The sequence below is a fragment of the Schistocerca serialis genome, chromosome 7, assembly GCF_023864345.2.
Source record: "Schistocerca serialis cubense isolate TAMUIC-IGC-003099 chromosome 7, iqSchSeri2.2, whole genome shotgun sequence".
In the NCBI taxonomy this organism is placed as follows: Eukaryota; Metazoa; Arthropoda; class Insecta; order Orthoptera; family Acrididae; genus Schistocerca; species Schistocerca serialis.
This window is the reverse complement of record NC_064644.1, coordinates 462817401-462836145: the sequence shown is the minus strand read 5'-3', so window position 1 is coordinate 462836145 and position 18745 is coordinate 462817401. Positions and strand designations below refer to the sequence as shown.

General features: G+C 44.1%; 1 protein-coding gene across 2 annotated transcripts in view; it reads left to right on the top strand.

The window, feature by feature from the left end:
* The window catches only part of LOC126412298 (protein sidekick-1-like), a 116084-nt gene that overhangs the window by 55524 nt on the left and 41815 nt on the right, over nt 1-18745 (top strand). For both annotated transcript variants that reach the window (XM_050081819.1, XM_050081818.1), the window contains one exon: nt 16550-16849. In XM_050081819.1, coding sequence (XP_049937776.1) covers nt 16550-16849 — 300 coding nt within the window. The remainder of the gene's footprint in view (nt 1-16549; nt 16850-18745) is intronic.

The following is an 18745-nucleotide window of genomic DNA, read 5'->3' as shown; positions in this document are numbered from 1 at the left end:
CTTTAAGAGTTTTCACATAAAAAAACTGGAAGTCATTACTTTTCATTGCGTACTTTTGTGTTACTTGTATGTTAATTTTTAAGATTGCATTGTTTTACCACAGTTGGTCCATTATGTCACGCATTTTGAAGTGTCTGATCTAAAGAGGGACCCTTTGACCGAAACTGGTTACAGGAATTAACAAATAAATAATTTTTGCCTTTGGGACTGCATTCATTACTATGAAATTCAATTCGATCGCTGTTATTTCAATTTGACCTTTTTTAAAAATGCCACCAGTGAATGATGAGACATACTGATCAGTGATGAGCGACAGCCAACACACCGTAACATATTGTCTGTGAAGGCCATTTTAATTGCTTATTGTTTTCAGCTCGTTCTATCTTGTAACTTTCTCTCGATTTACCAGCGTCTGTTTTTCTGTCCCACACTTTGTTGTATTTATCTATTAGACTAAAAAGATCACCAAAGATGATCTTGATCGGCTCCTAGGTGTCACATTCCTTCTCCAATGATTAACGTGGGCTGCATCCAACATCATTTCTAGAAATTTGCACTTTACAGTGTCTTGTAACGTACATTCACCCATAGTCCGCCCCCAGTAGCTGAACGGTCAGCGTGACGGATTGTCAATCATCTGGGCCCGGGTTCGATTTCCGGCTGGGCCGGGGAATTTTCTCCGCCCAGGGACTGCGTGTTGTGCTGCCCTCATCATCATCCTTTCATCCTCCATCGTCTGCAGGTCGCCGAAGTGTCGTCAAATAGAAGGCCGGCACCCGACGAACGGTCTACCCGACGGGGGCCCTAGCCATACGACTAAAAAAAAAATCTATCCACACTGAACGCATCTGCATTGGAATGAGGAATGTAGCAAATGTTGACCACTTTGCCTGACTGGAGACGTTTTTTGGAATACGGCAGGCACAGAGGGGATCAATGCTGCCCCCGCTGGCAGTCGATGTGTAAATGGCTGGCTTGTCGAGAAATTTTTTGGGGGAAGACTTCTTCTTGCTATGTTGAAACCAGACATCACACGGGAGGCAGGTACTACAGTATATTCAGTAAAGATAGAATATATATTTAAAAAGATCCACTTTATAGCGGGATGTGCGTGAAATTTCAATTCTTGGAAGAGTTTTCAAGATAATGTAATGAAATCTGGCATAGTAGTTAAGAAATGTTGTGTGCATCCACATGTTAGTTTTCACGTAACCTTGTCTTTATATATAAACAACTGAATTTTTTTTCAATAGTATGAATACAAATGTTCATTTTCCGCAGGTTTTATCACAACTAAATTCATTTTTGTACGCAGTTCGATATGCGATTATTAAAATTATCTGTGAAACCAAACTCCAACGACTTCCCTTGCAAAATTATTGTCCTTTATAAGTAACGCTGAAAAAGATTCGCCGAATTGTAGAGTATTCTGTTCCGTAAGTGGCTTACCATTTCATTAAATCAAAATTATTTCCATAAAATTTTTCTCTACACTACTGACTAGTTGTATACCAAATTTAACAGCTCCAGCTCCATTGGTTAGAAAGAGTACATGCAGTTTCTAAACTGTAATTTACCAGAAGCCTGAATAAAAAATTTGACAGTGGACTATCAACGTAAACCGACAAACACAGAATCATGGGCGGCGATGTTATTCCACTGGATTCTTGATGTACTTCCCAAACTTTCGCTCCGTTGTAATTGTACAAAACTGGAATCAAATGTCGCAGGAATGAATAATACAAGAAAATAGAGAAGAAGAATGGGGCGTGCAGGTTTTTTTCAAATAATTATTTTTTCACACTTTTAGAAGTGGAATTGATGGTGTAGTATCACGGTATGTAGTGAATGGAGAGCCAATAAAATTTTTTTTTCACAGCTTTGATCCATTTTGCAAGCGCTCCACTTGCGACACGGCATGCGACTCTCTGACCAGAGCTGTCATGTTGAGTCATGCCACGACACCTTTTTGATAATTCTCACTTGATACCAAATGCCTCCACTTCAACTGCTTATGGTTATTTGCCAAATTGTGTTCAACTCCTGATTGATCCATTATAACGCCTTGAACTAGTTATACGGTGTGTCCTCATTTTTTTATTGTGTGGCTTTGCGCTTTATCAAAGAGGTCGCGAACTTTCTTGCAGCCCAATACATGGCTGATTACTCGGACTGAATCGTGTTGACGACAGATCATATTGCACTGATTTCTGCCCTGGCTCATTGAAATTCTCGGACAAAAAACTAATTTGGTTACAAAAGTCAGGCTCCATAGCTACTTTGTAGGCTGAGTGTTCTTGCTGTCTCTTTCTGTTTCTTTTAAATTGATTGTCGTTGAGTTTGTCTTCATACATCCTAGTGACTTTTATTAGGTACCGTCTTGGTTAGAAAGACTGTGAATCTTACTGTACTCGACACAGAGGCTAAAGATAAAACGGATAATGTTGTTTACGGGCACTGTTCAAAATCTTGTACGCTTTAACTATAATTCTCTCAATCGCTACGAAATTACGTTGAGAAGGAACAAACAATTGTACCATTGTCGCAGTATTATTCTTTTGACAAGGTGATACGTATCCAGGGTCTGGTGTTTTCTCAATTACATTATAAATAAGGTCTGTATCAGTCCTATATAGCCGAACGATCTACATCCAGTTAATAGTAATATTCCCTCAACAAGTGAGACATGCTAATGCTGTAGTCATATGAAGTTCTTTTAGCGTTTCTAATAACTGGTCCTATTAATTTGGAATTGTAGGCCAAGTACAAGTTCCATATACATTTATATTTATACATTACAGCCAACGTTTCAGTAAGCTTATGGAGTCTATCAAAGGTGTGTCTTTAATTTTCCGTTTTTCCTGTTACACTAACGTGTTTTGGGGGAACGAATTTCAGTAAACTTGGCCTGAGCGCGACTCTCCTTGATTTTTCGTCATAGTTATTTTTCGCGATACGCGTTGGAGGATGTAATTTTTTTGTGATTTATTTTGGAAACGGCAATCTCGAGAGTTCAATAGTAAACCTCTCCATTATTGAGAACTCCTCCCTCTTAGCATAGGCCATTATCATTTGATAGGATTCTCTCCAATGCCCAGGAGTCATCGGTGGGTGTCGTAGTGTGAGCAGTAGTGAAGAGAGGAACCATGTTTTACTTGCAAGTGACTGGAAACACTCCAGGAGTCATTGTGTGGACAGTGAAAAATGAAACTATGTTTTGTACTACAAATTACCTGAAACAATTTGTGTGTGAATGGAGTGACATTATACACTCAAGCGCCAAAGAAACTGGTATAGGCATGCTTATGCAAATACAGAGATATATAAACAGCCAGAAGACGGCGCTACGGTCGGTAGCGTGTATATAAGACAACAAGTGTCTGGCGCAGTTGTTAGATCAGTTACTACTGCTAGGCAATCGCAGGTTATCAAGATTTAAGTTAGTTTGAACGTGGTGTTATAGTCGATGCACGAGCGATGAGAAACAGCATCTCCGAGGTAGCGATGAAGTGGGGATTTTCCCGTACGACCATTTCACGAGTGAACCGTGAATAACAGGAATCCGGTAAAACATCAAATCTCCGACATCACTGCTGCCGGAAAGAGATCGTGCAAGAAAAGGAGCAACGACGACTGAAGAGAATCATTCAATGTGACAGAAGAGCAACTCTTCTGCAAATTGCTGCAGATTTCAGTACTGAGCCAACAACAAGTGTCAGCGTGCAAACCATTCAACGAAACATCATCGATATATCTGCTTCCTGTGCCGAAGGCCTACTCATTTATCCTTAATGACTGCACGACACAAAGCTTTACGCTTCGCCTGAGTCCATCGACACCGACATTGGACTGTTGATGACTGGAAACATGTTGCTGGTCGGACGAGTCTCGTTTCAAATTGTATCGTGTGAATGGACGTGTACGGGTACGGAGACAACCTCATGAATCCTTGGACACTTCATATCTGTTGGGGACTGTTCGAGCTGGTGGAGGCTCTATAATGGTGTGGGGCGTGTGACATTGGAGTGGAATGGGACCCCTGATGCGTCTAGATACGTCTCTGACATGTGACACGCACGTAAGCGTCCTCTGATAATCTGCATCCATTCATGTCCATTGTGCATTCCAACGGACGGGAAATTCCAGCAGGACACTACGAGGCCCCAGACGTCCATAATTTCTACAGAGTGTCTTTAGGATCACTCTTCTGAGTTTAAACCCTTCCGCTGGCCACCAAGTTCCCCAGACATGAACATTATTGAGGGTATCTGAGATGCCTTGCGACGTAGTGTTCAGAAGTGATCTCCACCCCCCAAGTACTCCTAGGGACTTTTGGGCAGCCCTGCAGGCTTCATGGTGTCAATTCCCTCCAGCTCTACTTCAGACATTAGTCGAGTCCATGCCACGCCGTATTGCGTCACTTCAGCGTGCTCGCGGGGGCCCTACGCTATATTAGGCAAGTGTACCCTTTTCTTTAGCTCTTCAGTGTACAATAACGATTTACCGAATGAGGCAGTGCTTTAGGAAACTGATATATTTGGGAAGATGGAATCGCTCTGTCCAACGATTCCGATTCGGGTGTTCCGCGGTTTTCCAAGATCACTATGGCAAATGCCGTGTTGGTTCCTTCAAGGCCACAGCCGACCAACTGTCCGTCTCTGTAGGCTAGTTGTCCTAAACTCATAAGCATGTTATGTATGCTGTGTGTTATATTTTAGCCAATTGACTGATACTGTATTACCTTGACAAATCCTATATCATTGTGAGATGATCCTTGAATGAACAGAAGTAAATGAATAAACAAGTAACCCATGACGAAATACGCCATTCTTGTTGGTATATTCTGTATCTCTTTTCTTGATCCCACCTTGTAAAGTTTCAGGCTTGTGTGAATCGGTTCAGCGTTTTGTGATCTCCTTCTTTCGGCTGTGAATTACTTTCCATTATGGTTCAAAGTGGTTCAAATGGCTCTGAGCACTATGGGACTTAATATCTGCCGGCCGGAGTGGCCGTGTGGTTCTAGGCGCTACAGTCTGGAACCGCGTGACCGCTGCGGTCGCAGGTTCGAATCCTGCCTCGGGCATGGATGTGTGTGATGTCCTTAGATTAGTTAGGTTTAAGTAGTTCTAAGTTCTAGGGGACTGATGACCACAGCAGTTAAGTCCCATAAAGCTCAGAGCCATTTGAACCATTTGAACTTAACATCTGATGTCATAAGTCCACTAGAACTTAGAACTACTTAAGCCTAACTAACCTAAAGACATCACCCACATCCATGCCCGAGGCAGAATTCGAACCTGCGACCGTAGTGGTCGCGCGGTTCCAGATTGAAGCGCCTAGAACCTCTCGGCCACAACGGCCGGCTTTCCATTTTATTCTCGGAGTGTCAACGTGGCGTGTGCTTTTCCTGGAATTATTACTGTGTTTCCGGTTCGCTTTCGTGTGCTCTGCACGATTCCTCATAGATTCTTCAGTAGTCACTATTTTCAGTGATCCACTTTCACGGAACTTTCCGCTCTTTTCATTTTGCAACAGGATCCACAGCCACCACAGTTCGTTTCAGAGACAGAATTCTGTCAAATTATCTTTCATTGGAGGGTTTAAAATATCCCTTAATTTGGTTTTAATTACTGTGTTTCTGCTGTGGAACTTTTGTCAAGTATTTGCACACTGTACTCATCAAAGTGGACGTACTTTGGGTAGAGGCCACGCACTCACCACATCACACAATGACAGAAACGTAGGGGGTTGAGCAGACTTTATAACTAGAGACACGAAAACAAGATGACAGCAGTTATGTCGCATCGCAGTTAGGAGTTTAAGAACGCTGTGCTTTCTACATCAATACTCCGCAATCCACGTGAAGGTGTATGGTGGACAGTACCTGTAGCGTCACTACCAGATACATCCTTCTCTGAAATGAGATTTTCACTTTGCAGCGGAGTGTGCGCTGATATGAAACTTCCTGGCAGATTAAAACCGTGTGCCACACCGAGACTCGAACTCGGGACCTTTGCCTTTCGCGGGCAAGTCTCTACCAACTGAGCTACCCAAGCACGACTCACGCCCCGTCCTCACAGCTTTACTTTTGCCTATAACTTCTCTACCCCATTCTCGATTGGTGCATGGGAAGAAATAATTTTCCAGAAGCCTCTGTATTAGCTCTCATGTTTTGAATTTTCTAGTTGCTGTCACTTCGCGAGACGTATGTGGGAGGAAGTAAGATGTTGTCCGAACCTTCACAGAAAGTACTCTCTCGAAATTTCAGTAGTAACCGTGACGTTTATTGTCTTCCTTGTAGCGTCAGCCAGTGGAATTTTTTGAACATCTCTGTAACGCTCTCTCACGGACTAAACGATCCCGTGACAAAACGCGCCGCTCTTCTCTCTCTACCTGTCTCTCTCTCTCTCTCTCCTCTCTCTCTCTCTCTCTCTCTCTCTCTCTCTCTCTCTCTCTTTCTCTCTCTACCTCTTCTGTCAGTCCTACCCACTAAGGGACCCAGGCTGATGAACATTACTCAAGAATCGGTCGAATAAGGGGGTAGTGAGCAACTTCAAAAATGGTTCAAATGGCTCTGAGCACTATGGGACTTAACTGCTGTGGTCATCAGTCGCCTAGAACTGAGAACTGCTTAAACCTAACTAACCTAAGAACATCACACACATCCATGCCCGAGGCAGGATTAGTACCTGCGACCGTAGCGGTCGCGCTGATCCCGACTGCAACCCCTTGAACCGCTCGGCTACTTCGGCCGGCTGAGCAACTTCCTTAGTGGATGAATTACATTTCCTCCGGCTCCCCTACCTTTCTCATCACCCTCTTCCATGCCCCAACTGGTCGCATGCAACAACATCATAACAAAGATTACGGCCCCACGAAGAAGCAGAAGCTAACAGAAGGTGACTAAATTTTCATAGCATACCTCCACAGGCGAGAGAGGGCAAAATGGAGTCCTCGAGTTCCATCATCAATATTTCACCTACAACAAGAGCATAGCTAGCGATGTGCAGCTTCGACGCACCATTGAAGGTTAACTGCGAAATATTTCAGCATCCTTTCATTGCTGACGTTGTGAGGTGGTAACCTCACCTAGAGGGGCACTCCTGTCTCATGATATCAATATATCATACAAATACCCACAATGTTTGAATTCATTACAAGCAGTTTTAGACATTTACGTTGAGGTTCAAATGGCTCTGAGCACTATGGGACTTAACATCTATGGTCATTAGTCCCCTAGAACTTAGAACTACTTAAACCTAACCAACCTAAGGACATCACACAACACCCAGTCATCACGAGGCAGAGAAAATCTCTGACCCCGCCGGGAATCGAACCCGGGAACCCGGGCGTGGGAAGTGAGAACGCTACCGCACGACCACGAGCTGCGGACTTACGTTGAGGATTGTAGGGTATATAGAATATGCACAGTGCGTCAGATAAACTGAAAACTTACTTTCTGAAAATTAGATTCGCATCCTTCCTTTAACGGCAACCGACTTGCAGTTTCTCCCCTAACAGGAAACCGAACTGGTTCACAATACAATATTGTTCTTTCCATTGCGACCGCCGTTAATGATCATGCAGTCGACTGGACAGTGAACCCGAATCTCCCTCCCCGTGTTTCCCACTTGGTGTATACGTGTGTCTTTGCCACACGGGTCACGTTGATGTCGATTTTTATCAAGGACTTAATTGAGCTGCTACACTAATTTAAATTCTGTGCTATGAGGGTTCTACTCTGAATACTCATTTTCAGTCTCAACACTACACTCTTCATTACTTCCAAACTCCACCGAGGACTCTCTGTGTTGTTACAGAAATGAGCAATAAACCTGACTGGTGCCACAGATGTACGTAAACACAATTGGACTGGTAATGGAAGTAATTATGTCACAGAAATTAATTACTTAAAGAAGTAGCCGATCATACAGTGGTATTGTTTCTCCAGTGCAAGATACTATCCAGGAATACAGCTGGTTGAAGAAAGAAATTTACTCCATTTTTCCACACTATTAGAAATTTTGTTACCGAAACGAAAGAGGAAGGAGAACCGCAACATCTGCTCACGGTATCCAAGACCTGTCGTTGTCGCGTTCAGTCCGAAATCTGGTTTGATGAAACTGTTCCTTCTAGTCTTTTTTGTGGGCGTCTCTTTATAACACATGCAACTTACATCTGTTAGTATTTGAACCCGCTTATGATAGTAAGCCTTGGTTGTGTTGTTGTGATCTTCAGCCCGCAGGCTGGTTGGATACAGCTCTCCATGTTACTCTATCCTGTGCAAGCCTGATCATCTCGGTGTAACTACTGCAACCTAGTCCGCGGCTCGTGTTCTTAGAGACTATTGTCAGTTTACTATTTTTGGTCTATTTTGTAAGCTTACAAATGGCACTATATTGACATGTGTTCTTCAGTCTATTGTAGGATACAATTCGTGTTGAAACAGTTCCAGCACGTCATTATTTTGTTTTTGTGCTTATGTACATATATGGTTGTTTTGATAATAGAAGAAAGTGGTCTTGCGGTAGCGTTCTCGCTTCCCGCGCACGGGGTCCCTGGTTCGATTCCCGGCGGGGTCAGGGATTTTCTCTGCCTCGAGATGACTGGGTGTTGTGTGTCTTTCATCATCATTTCATCCTCATTCACTCGCAAGTCGCAGTAGTGGTGTTAAAGAACCCGCGAGGGGTCTCCCGGCCATAAATGCCATGCGCTCATTATTATTAGTGCAGCCTACATCCTTTTTTTCAAAGAAAATACCGTACTGGCTGTATGAAAGATTTTTATTACATCTGCGACCGGTTTCGCACCACTTATCGGTGCACCCTCAGGCAATCTCTACAAAAAATAATATAATAAGAACTCGTATAAACTATTCGATCCTCCAATTCTGAGGTGTAAATTAAACTTTTTAAATAGCCAGTTTTTTAATAAAACATGAAAGTACTCACAAACGCTATTTATAACAGAGTAACGTTGAACATTGCCCTGTAGCCACTCCCCACCAATCATGTCCAATATACGGTCATCAGGTGAAAGCGGAAGGTAAAATTTAAAAATCTTTTTAAAAATTTTTTTTGAATGAAGGGAGCGGCAATGACCTAGAAAATTAAAATACAATACGATGCTGATAAAACTCCCCTAAACACGAACGACGAAGAGCGGAGCATTAGCATGAACAAACAGCGGGGGTAGGGCAATGTAAACATATCAGAACGTACCGTGCAAGCTGAGAGGAGCCGCGCGGCAGTGGACACGGCCTGACTGACTGGCCGAAACCCGGATAGCGCTCACGCAGTGGCGCGAGAATTGCCACAGGCCGGATGACATTTACAATGTGTAAAGCGTGGGGGGTGCTGAACATTTGCTAAACAATTACTTATGTCAATTTTTTTAAAAGTGTAATACCTTACTAGGTGGCCCCTATAAAAAATGGGCAGTTAGTTAAATTGGATTTGGATTGGATTGTTTGGGGGAAGAGACCAAACAGCGAGGTCATCAGTCTCATCGGATTAGGGAAGGACGGGGAAGGAAGTCGGCCGTGCCCTTTCAAAGGAATCATCCCAGCATTTGCCTGGAGCGATTTAGGGAAATCACAGAAAACCTAAATCAGGATGGCCGGACTCGGGATTGAACCGTCGTTCTCCCGAATGCGAGTCCAGTGTGCTAACCACTGCGCCACCTCGCTCGGTGGCAGTTAGTTAAAACCATACGAATAATAACTGTGGTGGTTCTGAATGCGCAAGGCCCGGAGTACGCATAAAAATACACTCCTGGAAATGGAAAAAAGAACACATTGACACCGGTGTGTCAGACCCACCATACTTGCTCCGGACACTGCGAGAGGGCTGTACAAGCAATGATCACACGCACGGCACAGCGGACACACCAGGAACCGCGGTGTTGGCCGTCGAATGGCGCTAGCTGCGCAGCATTTGTGCACCGCCGCCGTCAGTGTCAGCCAGTTTGCCGTGGCATACGGAGCTCCATCGCAGTCTTTAACACTGGTAGCATGCCGCGACAGCGTGGACGTGAACCGTATGTGCAGTTGACGGACTTTGAGCGAGGGCGTATAGTGGGCATGCGGGAGGCCGGGTGGACGTACCGCCGAATTGCTCAACACGTGGGGCGTGAGGTCTCCACAGTACATCGATGTTGTCGCCAGTGGTCGGCGGAAGGTGCACGTGCCCGTCGACCTGGGACCGGACCGCAGCGACGCACGGATGCACGCCAAGACCGTAGGATCCTACGCAGTGCCGTAGGGGACCGCACCGCCACTTCCCAGAAAATTAGGGACACTGTTGCTCCTGGGGTATCGGCGAGGACCATTCGCAACCGTCTCCATGAAGCTGGGCTACGGTCCCGCACACCGTTAGGCCGTCTTCCGCTCACGCCCCAACATCGTGCAGCCCGCCTCCAGTGGTGTCGCGACAGGCGTGAATGGAGGGACGAATGGAGACGTGTCGTCTTCAGCGATGAGAGTCGCTTCTGCCTTGGTGCCAATGATGGTCGTATGCGTGTTTGGCGCCGTGCAGGTGAGCGCCACAATCAGGACTGCATACGACCGAGGCACACAGGGCCAACACCCGGCATCATGGTGTGGGGAGCGATCTCCTACACTGGCCGTACACCACTGGTGATCGTCGAGGGGACACTGAATAGTGCACGGTACATCCAAACCGTCATCGAACCCATCGTTCTACCATTCCTAGACCGGCAAGGGAACTTGCTGTTCCAACAGGACAATGCACGTCCGCATGCATCCTGTGCCACCCAACGTGCTATAGAAGGTGTAAGTCAACTACCCTGGCCAGCAAGATCTCCGGATCTGTCCCCCATTGAGCATGTTTGGGACTGGATGAAGCGTCGTCTCACGCGGTCTGCACGTCCAGCACGAACGCTGGTCCAACTAAGGCGCCAGGTGGAAATGGCATGGCAAGCCGTTCCACAGGACTACATCCAGCATCTCTACTATCGTCTCCATGGGAGAATAGCAGCCTGCATTGCTGCGAAAGGTGGATATACACTGTACTAGTGCCGACATTGTGCATGCTCTGTTGCCTGTGTCTATGTGCCTGTGGTTCTGTCAGTGTGATCATGTGATGTATCTGACCCCAGGAATGTGTCAATAAAGTTTCCCCTCCCTGGGACAATGAATTCACGGTGTTCTTATTTCAATTTCCAGGAGTGTATATTGGACTTCGCGTACTTTTCATGTGCATTTGTAAATGGGGTCATATTTCTTTCACCCATGGCCCACGTCTAAGACACTGGCACTTTTTGCTACTCAAAACTGTAGTGTACTGCGCACTCATGGATGCTGTTCAATAACTGTAACATCGAACTGTATAGTCCTGCCAAGATTTATGGTTATATGGAGATGTTTAAACGATTTCGTTACTCAGTGCAGAGATGAGTGCACTATTGCTTCAAAATGAGCGTGCGACACGTGGAACACCTCTTCTAACTGATACAAGCGTGCAGTAATGTGTTGAAGTAGCATTGTATGTCCTACTAAGGTAGGCGATGGATGAAATTTGAGCTCAGTTAGTCGAAGAACTGAAAATTTTACAATACAAATACATACTAGCAAAGTATTTCTTACTTACGGCAGTGGCGGCTCGTAAATACAAATTTGAAATTAAAAAATGGTTCAAATGGCTCTGAGCACTATGGGACTCAACTGCTGAGGTCATTAGTCCCCTAGAACTTAGAACTAGTTAAACCTAACTAACCTAAGGACATCACAAACATCAATGCCCGAGGTAGGATTCGAACCTGCGACCGTAGCGGTCTTGCGGTTCCAGACTGCACCACCTTTAACCGCACGGCCACTTCTTCCGGCATTTGAAATTATCTCGCTTCTTTTAACGTATACTGGGAGATGTAGTCATGATGTTACAAACTACCAGGAATGATGGTGAAGTGTAAATGATTCAATCTGAGGTAAGGCGTCCTGGTCCCTAAAAGACTGAATCTGAATTTATAACAGAAAATCATTATGGTAATATTAACATCGGAGTACATGTACCGGTATTGTGACTGAGACGGTAGGATAGGCAACTTGCTTAGGCGATACTAAGCACCAAAACAAGATAAAATTGTTTAGTAAATATGGTCTCAAAAATGCGTACCTTAAGAGCTATGGGCACTTGTTCACTAGAAGATACGTCTTTCACTGTAGTGAAGATAACCAAGCGCTCTTAACTCTTATGATATGCACCGTACAGCTCATATTTACCAGACTTTTTTTCTTGGCCGGCCGCGGTGGTCTCGCGGTTCTAGGCGCTCAGTCCGGAACTGCGCGACTGCTACGGTCGCAAGTTCGAATCCTGTCTCGGGCATGGATGTGTGTGATGTCCTTAAGTTAGTTAGGTTTAATTAGTTCTAAGTTCTAGGGGACTGATGACCTAAGATGTTAAGTCCCATAGTGCTCAGAACCATTTGAACCATTTTTTTTTCTTGTTTTGGTCCAAACTACCTGCTCCAAAAATATGGAAACCAAAGAGCTTACATCAGAAGAGATGTGTTTCACGGTATTTAAGACGGACAAGTGCTCCTTGCTCTTGGGAGAACTCATGTTTACCAGAACTTTTTCTTGGTTTTAGTCCAAACAAACAGTAGCGGTACATGTATTGCACTGTCAGAGATATAAGTACATATTTCGGTTATAACTCTCGACTCAGTTGTTTCCGGACCGAGGTCCTTTACCTCAAATTATAATCCCCATTTGCTATCATCCGTGAACATTTGTAACATAATATTGACATCACCCCCTCGTTTCACCATTCTGAGTCTCCGTTATTGAATATGATAAATAGTGCGTATACGTGGCCCACAATAGAAACGCTTCACACGTATGAGAATGTGACATTCTCGGATTTCGTGCCGCCTCAGGTTTGTGTATAAACTCAAGCTTTCCTGTGTAGTCATTATCAGGAGTTTTTCTATAGACAACGTGGTGCTTTGCTTAGTTACGAGTACTTAACTGCCCGAATTATGTGATGGAAGCGTCTCGAAACCGCAGAACTTCCATATACCGTCATAGTTTATGTCGATGTCTCTGATGAGCGAACATAAGTAGTGGTGGTGGATAACCCAGCCTTATGCTGATAAACTACGGAGAAATGAGTTTCACATCCTCTGACGAAATCAGTATCACTACTAACGTCCCGCTCTCGCAGTCATCGGTATCTGGTAGTATACGTAACTTCCGTGAATCCTCCATGGCGTAACTCGTCCAACTAACGCATCACACGACTTACAGTTAACTCCTTTTGCTGACAATAGAGAAAGTAGTCGGGAACCTGAGTTTACATATATTTCTGAGGCGGGAAGAAATCTGTGATACATTTATCCGACCTTCCACATTTGTTTTCATCCCAGCCTTAAAGGAGAGATCACGACTTTGGGATCTCGGATTTACTTCAAACTTTGCACACCTCTAGTAGGCCATTAAAACAATACAATGTGCGAGTAGTATGGCACACTATTCTGGAAATTCTGGAAAAATCGCAAGAGAAGTTTTACGCGTGTATTATGTAACTGAAGTATCTGTGCGAGGATTCCGGGAGTAAGAAATCAGTGTGGTCAAGTGGTTAGCATTCGCTCTTTGCAAGAGGATCGTGGACGAGGCCACGGTTCGAATTGTTGTAACATGCATAATCTGCAGCAGTCGATATAAAGTGAAACATCTTCATTTTTGTCATACAAGTGCAAATTCTGTGATATACAAAAAAATTAGCCCTACATTACTCGTTCTTCGTACATTAGCAATGCCTCACCGGTATACAGTTTAACTGTCAAACTGCCTCTGTGCCTGCAGCTCGAAGGGTCGATGTGCAAAGTGGTTCCGGGCACCCTATCAGAGTGCGTATACAAGGGATTTCGCAAATGACGACGGGCATACATTTTCAGGAAAACTCTATGCGTTTCTTGGTATACTTGTCGATAGTTATATAAATGTTTGCTCTAATAATTAAATTTAATTAAAAATAGCAAGTAGACAGAAAACATGAAATTTACTCAAACTTCATGCAAATACACATGACTTTTTTATTGAATTACCTGTCAAATTCTATATAAATTAAACAGTATGACCAGTGATGAAGAAAATGTAGATTAAAAATTATGTTTCAAGGAGAGTCGAACCGTCGCCTGACACGCGTTTGTCTTGCAAACCCCGAACGCTAACCACTTGACAACAATTCTTTTTTTTCTTTTTCTCGGATTCTTAGGGCCACAGACAGATAAAGGTTGGAGGAGACAACGTGGGCAGGGGTCAATCTCGAGGCCTGGCCCGGATGCCTCGCCCTTTTCAGCCGCCGTGCTGCACCCTCACACTGTTCATATTAATTAACTTATTTATTTAGTTCATTTTTGTGCACATATCTACAGAGGAAAAGAAAGTAAAAGTAAAAGTAGCCCACTCATCCGGGACAATGGAAATCCCACAAGGTGATACAGGCTTTCTCTGCCTCGTGATGGCTGGGTGTTGTGTGCTGTCCTTAAGTTAGTTAGGTTTAAGTAGTTCTAAGTTCTAGGGGACTGATGATCATCGATGTTAAGTCCCATAGTGCTCAGAGCCATTTGAACCATTTGGTACAGGCTGGCTGGCGGCCGAATCCAAGGTGTAGGCGTCTCATGCTTCATTCCGAATCGAGCGGGCACCTGCCACGTGGGAAAAGGCCAAATTTGTGGGGGCGATGTAAAAACGCTGTTAAGGTAACTGGTAAAATACGCGTGATACCGTGAAATGCTCGCAACCACTGAATGTACAGTCTGCAAATATTGCCAGAAATCAAGGCGCAAGTGATGAACGTCTCCATGTAGATATGACAGGGTCCAGCCCTTTATCCAGAAAACCGCCCGTGACTTTGTTGCAGGAATGTTCCACCGCTGGGTCATGAACTCTAACGTCCAGCACCTATGCACAGATATACAGAGTGGTCCATTGATGGTGACCGGGCCAAATATCTCACGAAATAAGAATCAAACGGAACAACTACAAAGACGAAACTTGTCTAACTTCAAGGTGGAAACCAGATGGCGCTATGGTTGGCCCTCTAGATAGTGCTGCCATATGTCAAACGGTTATCAACTGCGTTTTTTTTTAAATAGGAACCCCAATTTTTTTATTACATATTCGTGTAGTACGTAAAGAAATATGAATTAGTTGGACCACTTTTTTCGCTTTGTGATGGATGGCGCTGTAATAGCCAAAAACGTATAAGTACGTGGTATCACTTAACACTCAGCCAGTGCGGACGGTAGTTTCTTCGTGATACATTGCCCATGATAAAATGGACCGTTTACAAATTTCGGAAAAGGTCGACATCGTGTTGATGTATGGCTATTGTGATCAAAATGCCTAACGGGCGTGTGCTATGCTATGTATGTTGCTCGGTATCCTGGACGACATCATCCAAGTGTCCAAGCCGTTCGCCGGATAGTTACGTTATCTGAGCCAACAGGAAGTGTTCAGCCGCATGTGAAAAGTCAACCACGACCTGCAACAAATGATGATGCCCAAGTAGGTGTTTAGCTGCTGTCGCGCAAATCCGCACATCAGTAGCAGACAAATTGCGCGAGAATCGGGAATCTCAAAAACGCCGGTGTTGAGAGGAATGTGTTACACGTATTGCCAAATATATTGAGGTTGATACAGATTATTTTGAGCATTTATTGCATTAATGTGGTATTTGCAGGTAATCACGCTGTAATAGGATGCATCTTCAGAAACGATCAGTTCACAAAGGTACATGTATCACATTGGAACAACCGAAATAAAAAGTTCAAACTTACGTACGTTCTGTATTTTAATTTAATAAACCTACCTGATATCAACTGTTCGTCTAAAACTGTGAGCCATATGTTTGTGACTATTACAGTGCCATCTATTACAAAACGAAAAAAGTGGTCCAACTAAAACATTCATATTTCTTTACGTACTACACGAATATGTAATAAAAAATGGGGGTTCCTATTTTAAAAAAACGCAGTTGATATCCGTTTGACTTATGGCAGCGCCACCTAGAGGGCCAACCATAGCGCCATCTGGTTTCCCCCTTCAAGCTAGACAAGTTTCGTTATTTGTAGTTTTTCCGTCTGACGCTTATTTCGTGAGATATTTGGCCCGCTCACGCTCAATGGACCACCCTGTATAAGTGATATAATAGACACGTAAAACCTAGCTTGCTATTTTCTCAGAATTGCCAGAGTAGTGATCCTTACTACTTGCCCATTTTGTTGTTTTAATGGCCTACTAAGAGTTTTGAAGTGAATCTGTGATCCCAACGTCGTGGTCTCCATTTGTAAGATTAATAAACAAAGCAGCAAAATGTCCCTCATTTTATCACCAGTTACGTGTGTAGTCATCCCTGTGCAATTTTCCTTCACGTTATTTTCCATTACTTTCACCAGTCCCTGGTCACTGAGCACGTGTCTTTCGAGCAACTCACCCTCGTGCACCCCACCACCTCCCGCTCGTGTCCTGCCTCGGCGCACGAGTAAGAGCGGAGAGAAACCGTGCTGCCTTTGGTGCCCACAGCGGCGCAGGCCAACATCTGGGGCCCGGAGGACGTGTTCGTGAAGAAGGGCAGCACCATCAGCCTGACGTGCTCCATCAACGTGCACTCGACGCCGCCGGGGTCGGTGCTGTGGTTCCACGGCGCCGCCGTCGTCGACTTCGACTCGCCGCGCGGCGGCATCTCCCTCGAGACGGAGAAGACGGAGGCGGGCACCACGAGCAAGCTGCTCGTGACCAAGGCGCAGCTCGCCGACTCGGGCAACTACACGTGCGTGCCGTCCAACGCCAACCCGGCCAGCGTCTGGGTGCACGTCCTCAACGGTGAGTGCCTCCACCACTAGGCCACTAGCAGGTAGGCAGCGGCCTGCCGGAGTGCCGCTTGGTCAAAAGGTTTATATTAATCGTATATAGAGTGGAAATGGAAAACGTTCCAACATCCAAACCTCCTGGTGTCAGATCTGTACCAAACGTTCTATATCGACAGAGTATGCACCGAAGCTTCGATTTAGTACGTACTATATGCTGTCGTCCAGCAGAACGTCCGTAAACATTAATTACAAGTAACACAAGAACTACGGAGCATAGCAAGAGCATAGCTGTCAGTGAGTAATAGCTTCCGTTGAGAATCTGGTGGAGCGTTAGATCATTGTTCGAAGGGTCCCGGGTTCATAGCCCAAGGCTGACAATTTTACTGTATAATGCATGAAAGTATCATATGAAACTACTAATAAATCACGAACAGTACTGCACGTGTGATGCAGTTGCTTCTTTAGTCTGCTGTTCCAACTGTCTACGTTTATTATGTGAAATTACATAGAGGTAGGGGTGTAAATGTGGAAACCCAGTTTCCTCTTTCAGCTTCAAAAATAAGCCAAAGCTAATTCATAATGTTTTAGCAATGAATGTAATAATATTAAACACAAAAACTAAATATCTTAAAAATTAAAAAACATTTTCTGCTTGAACAACAACTCACTAATTTTTAAAGAAGTGCGGGTAATGTGGAAACGCCTTAAAACTGTGGGAAACTGACTACTTCAAACGAAAACTATTGAAAATGTCAGAATTTTTTTATTTTATGTTAAATTTAACATACACAAAAATATTTTTAAATGCAACTGTATTAGAAAAATGCTTCATAATCGAAGTTCACTTGCAAAAATCGCATATGTAAATATCTGCTTCATTTCCGGCACACAGAGAGTGACTCCATTCCTCACGCACGACACACTTAATCCACAATTCTCCCCGAATGTCTTTGGAAAATGCGCCTTTACAAAAAATACAAACTGCATCTTCGTCAGTAGGTTTTTCTTCCCCAACTGTGAGATTCACATGTGACTCGCCTGAAGAGACAGTTGGTGCATTGGGCTCTTCATCTGAATCCTCAGATAACTTAAGCCTTTTTTGCACGGTTTTCTAGGAGGAGTTTCACGTTTTTTCTTGCTTTTGGCAGGTGCCTTAGGAAGCTTCTGTTTACCCTTCAGCAAGGAGTCTTCAAGGCCTGTTTTATAAGGAGAATATGTCAAAACAACTGATGAACCTGGCTTACGACCTCTGTTGGAAATCGTCCTCTTTAGAGGAGGGACTGGCATGATATCTTGTGGAGACACACACGTATTTGATGAGGTATTTGACAACGATGTTGACCTTCTGTTTTATCCATTGCAATGAGATAATGAACCAACTGTTTCTCAATAGCATCAGGTAGTACAAGCTTACGTCCAAGTCTCAAAGAAACACATACCTCAGGTGACATATCACGATGCACAAACCTTTGAAGTGTCGTCTGAGGTACACTGAAAGCTTTAACTGCTCTTCTTAGCCCCACCTGCTTTCCCTTTAGGCTATTATAGCCTTAATCATGTTTTGAGCATCCCACTTCTTCACAATAGCTCTTGGTTTCCGATCAGTTAGCTTTCGTGGCATCTAGGTACAGATGCTAAACGTATTAGCAGCAATGTATTTTATGTTGGTATTGTGGAAACGTTTCCACAATGACATCGTATGTATGCTTCCACATTACCTACACAATGGCCATTTTAAATTTCGGAAGATTACATTAAGCAAGTATCCATTTAAGGTTGACAAAGGACTGCTAAAACCGTCTATGCGCCTCCCTTTATAAGCTATCAGACCTAAAGAAAGATAGCTACAAAGTATATAGATAAATATAACAGCACAACTTACCTAGAAAAAGGTTTAGAAAACGCGCGA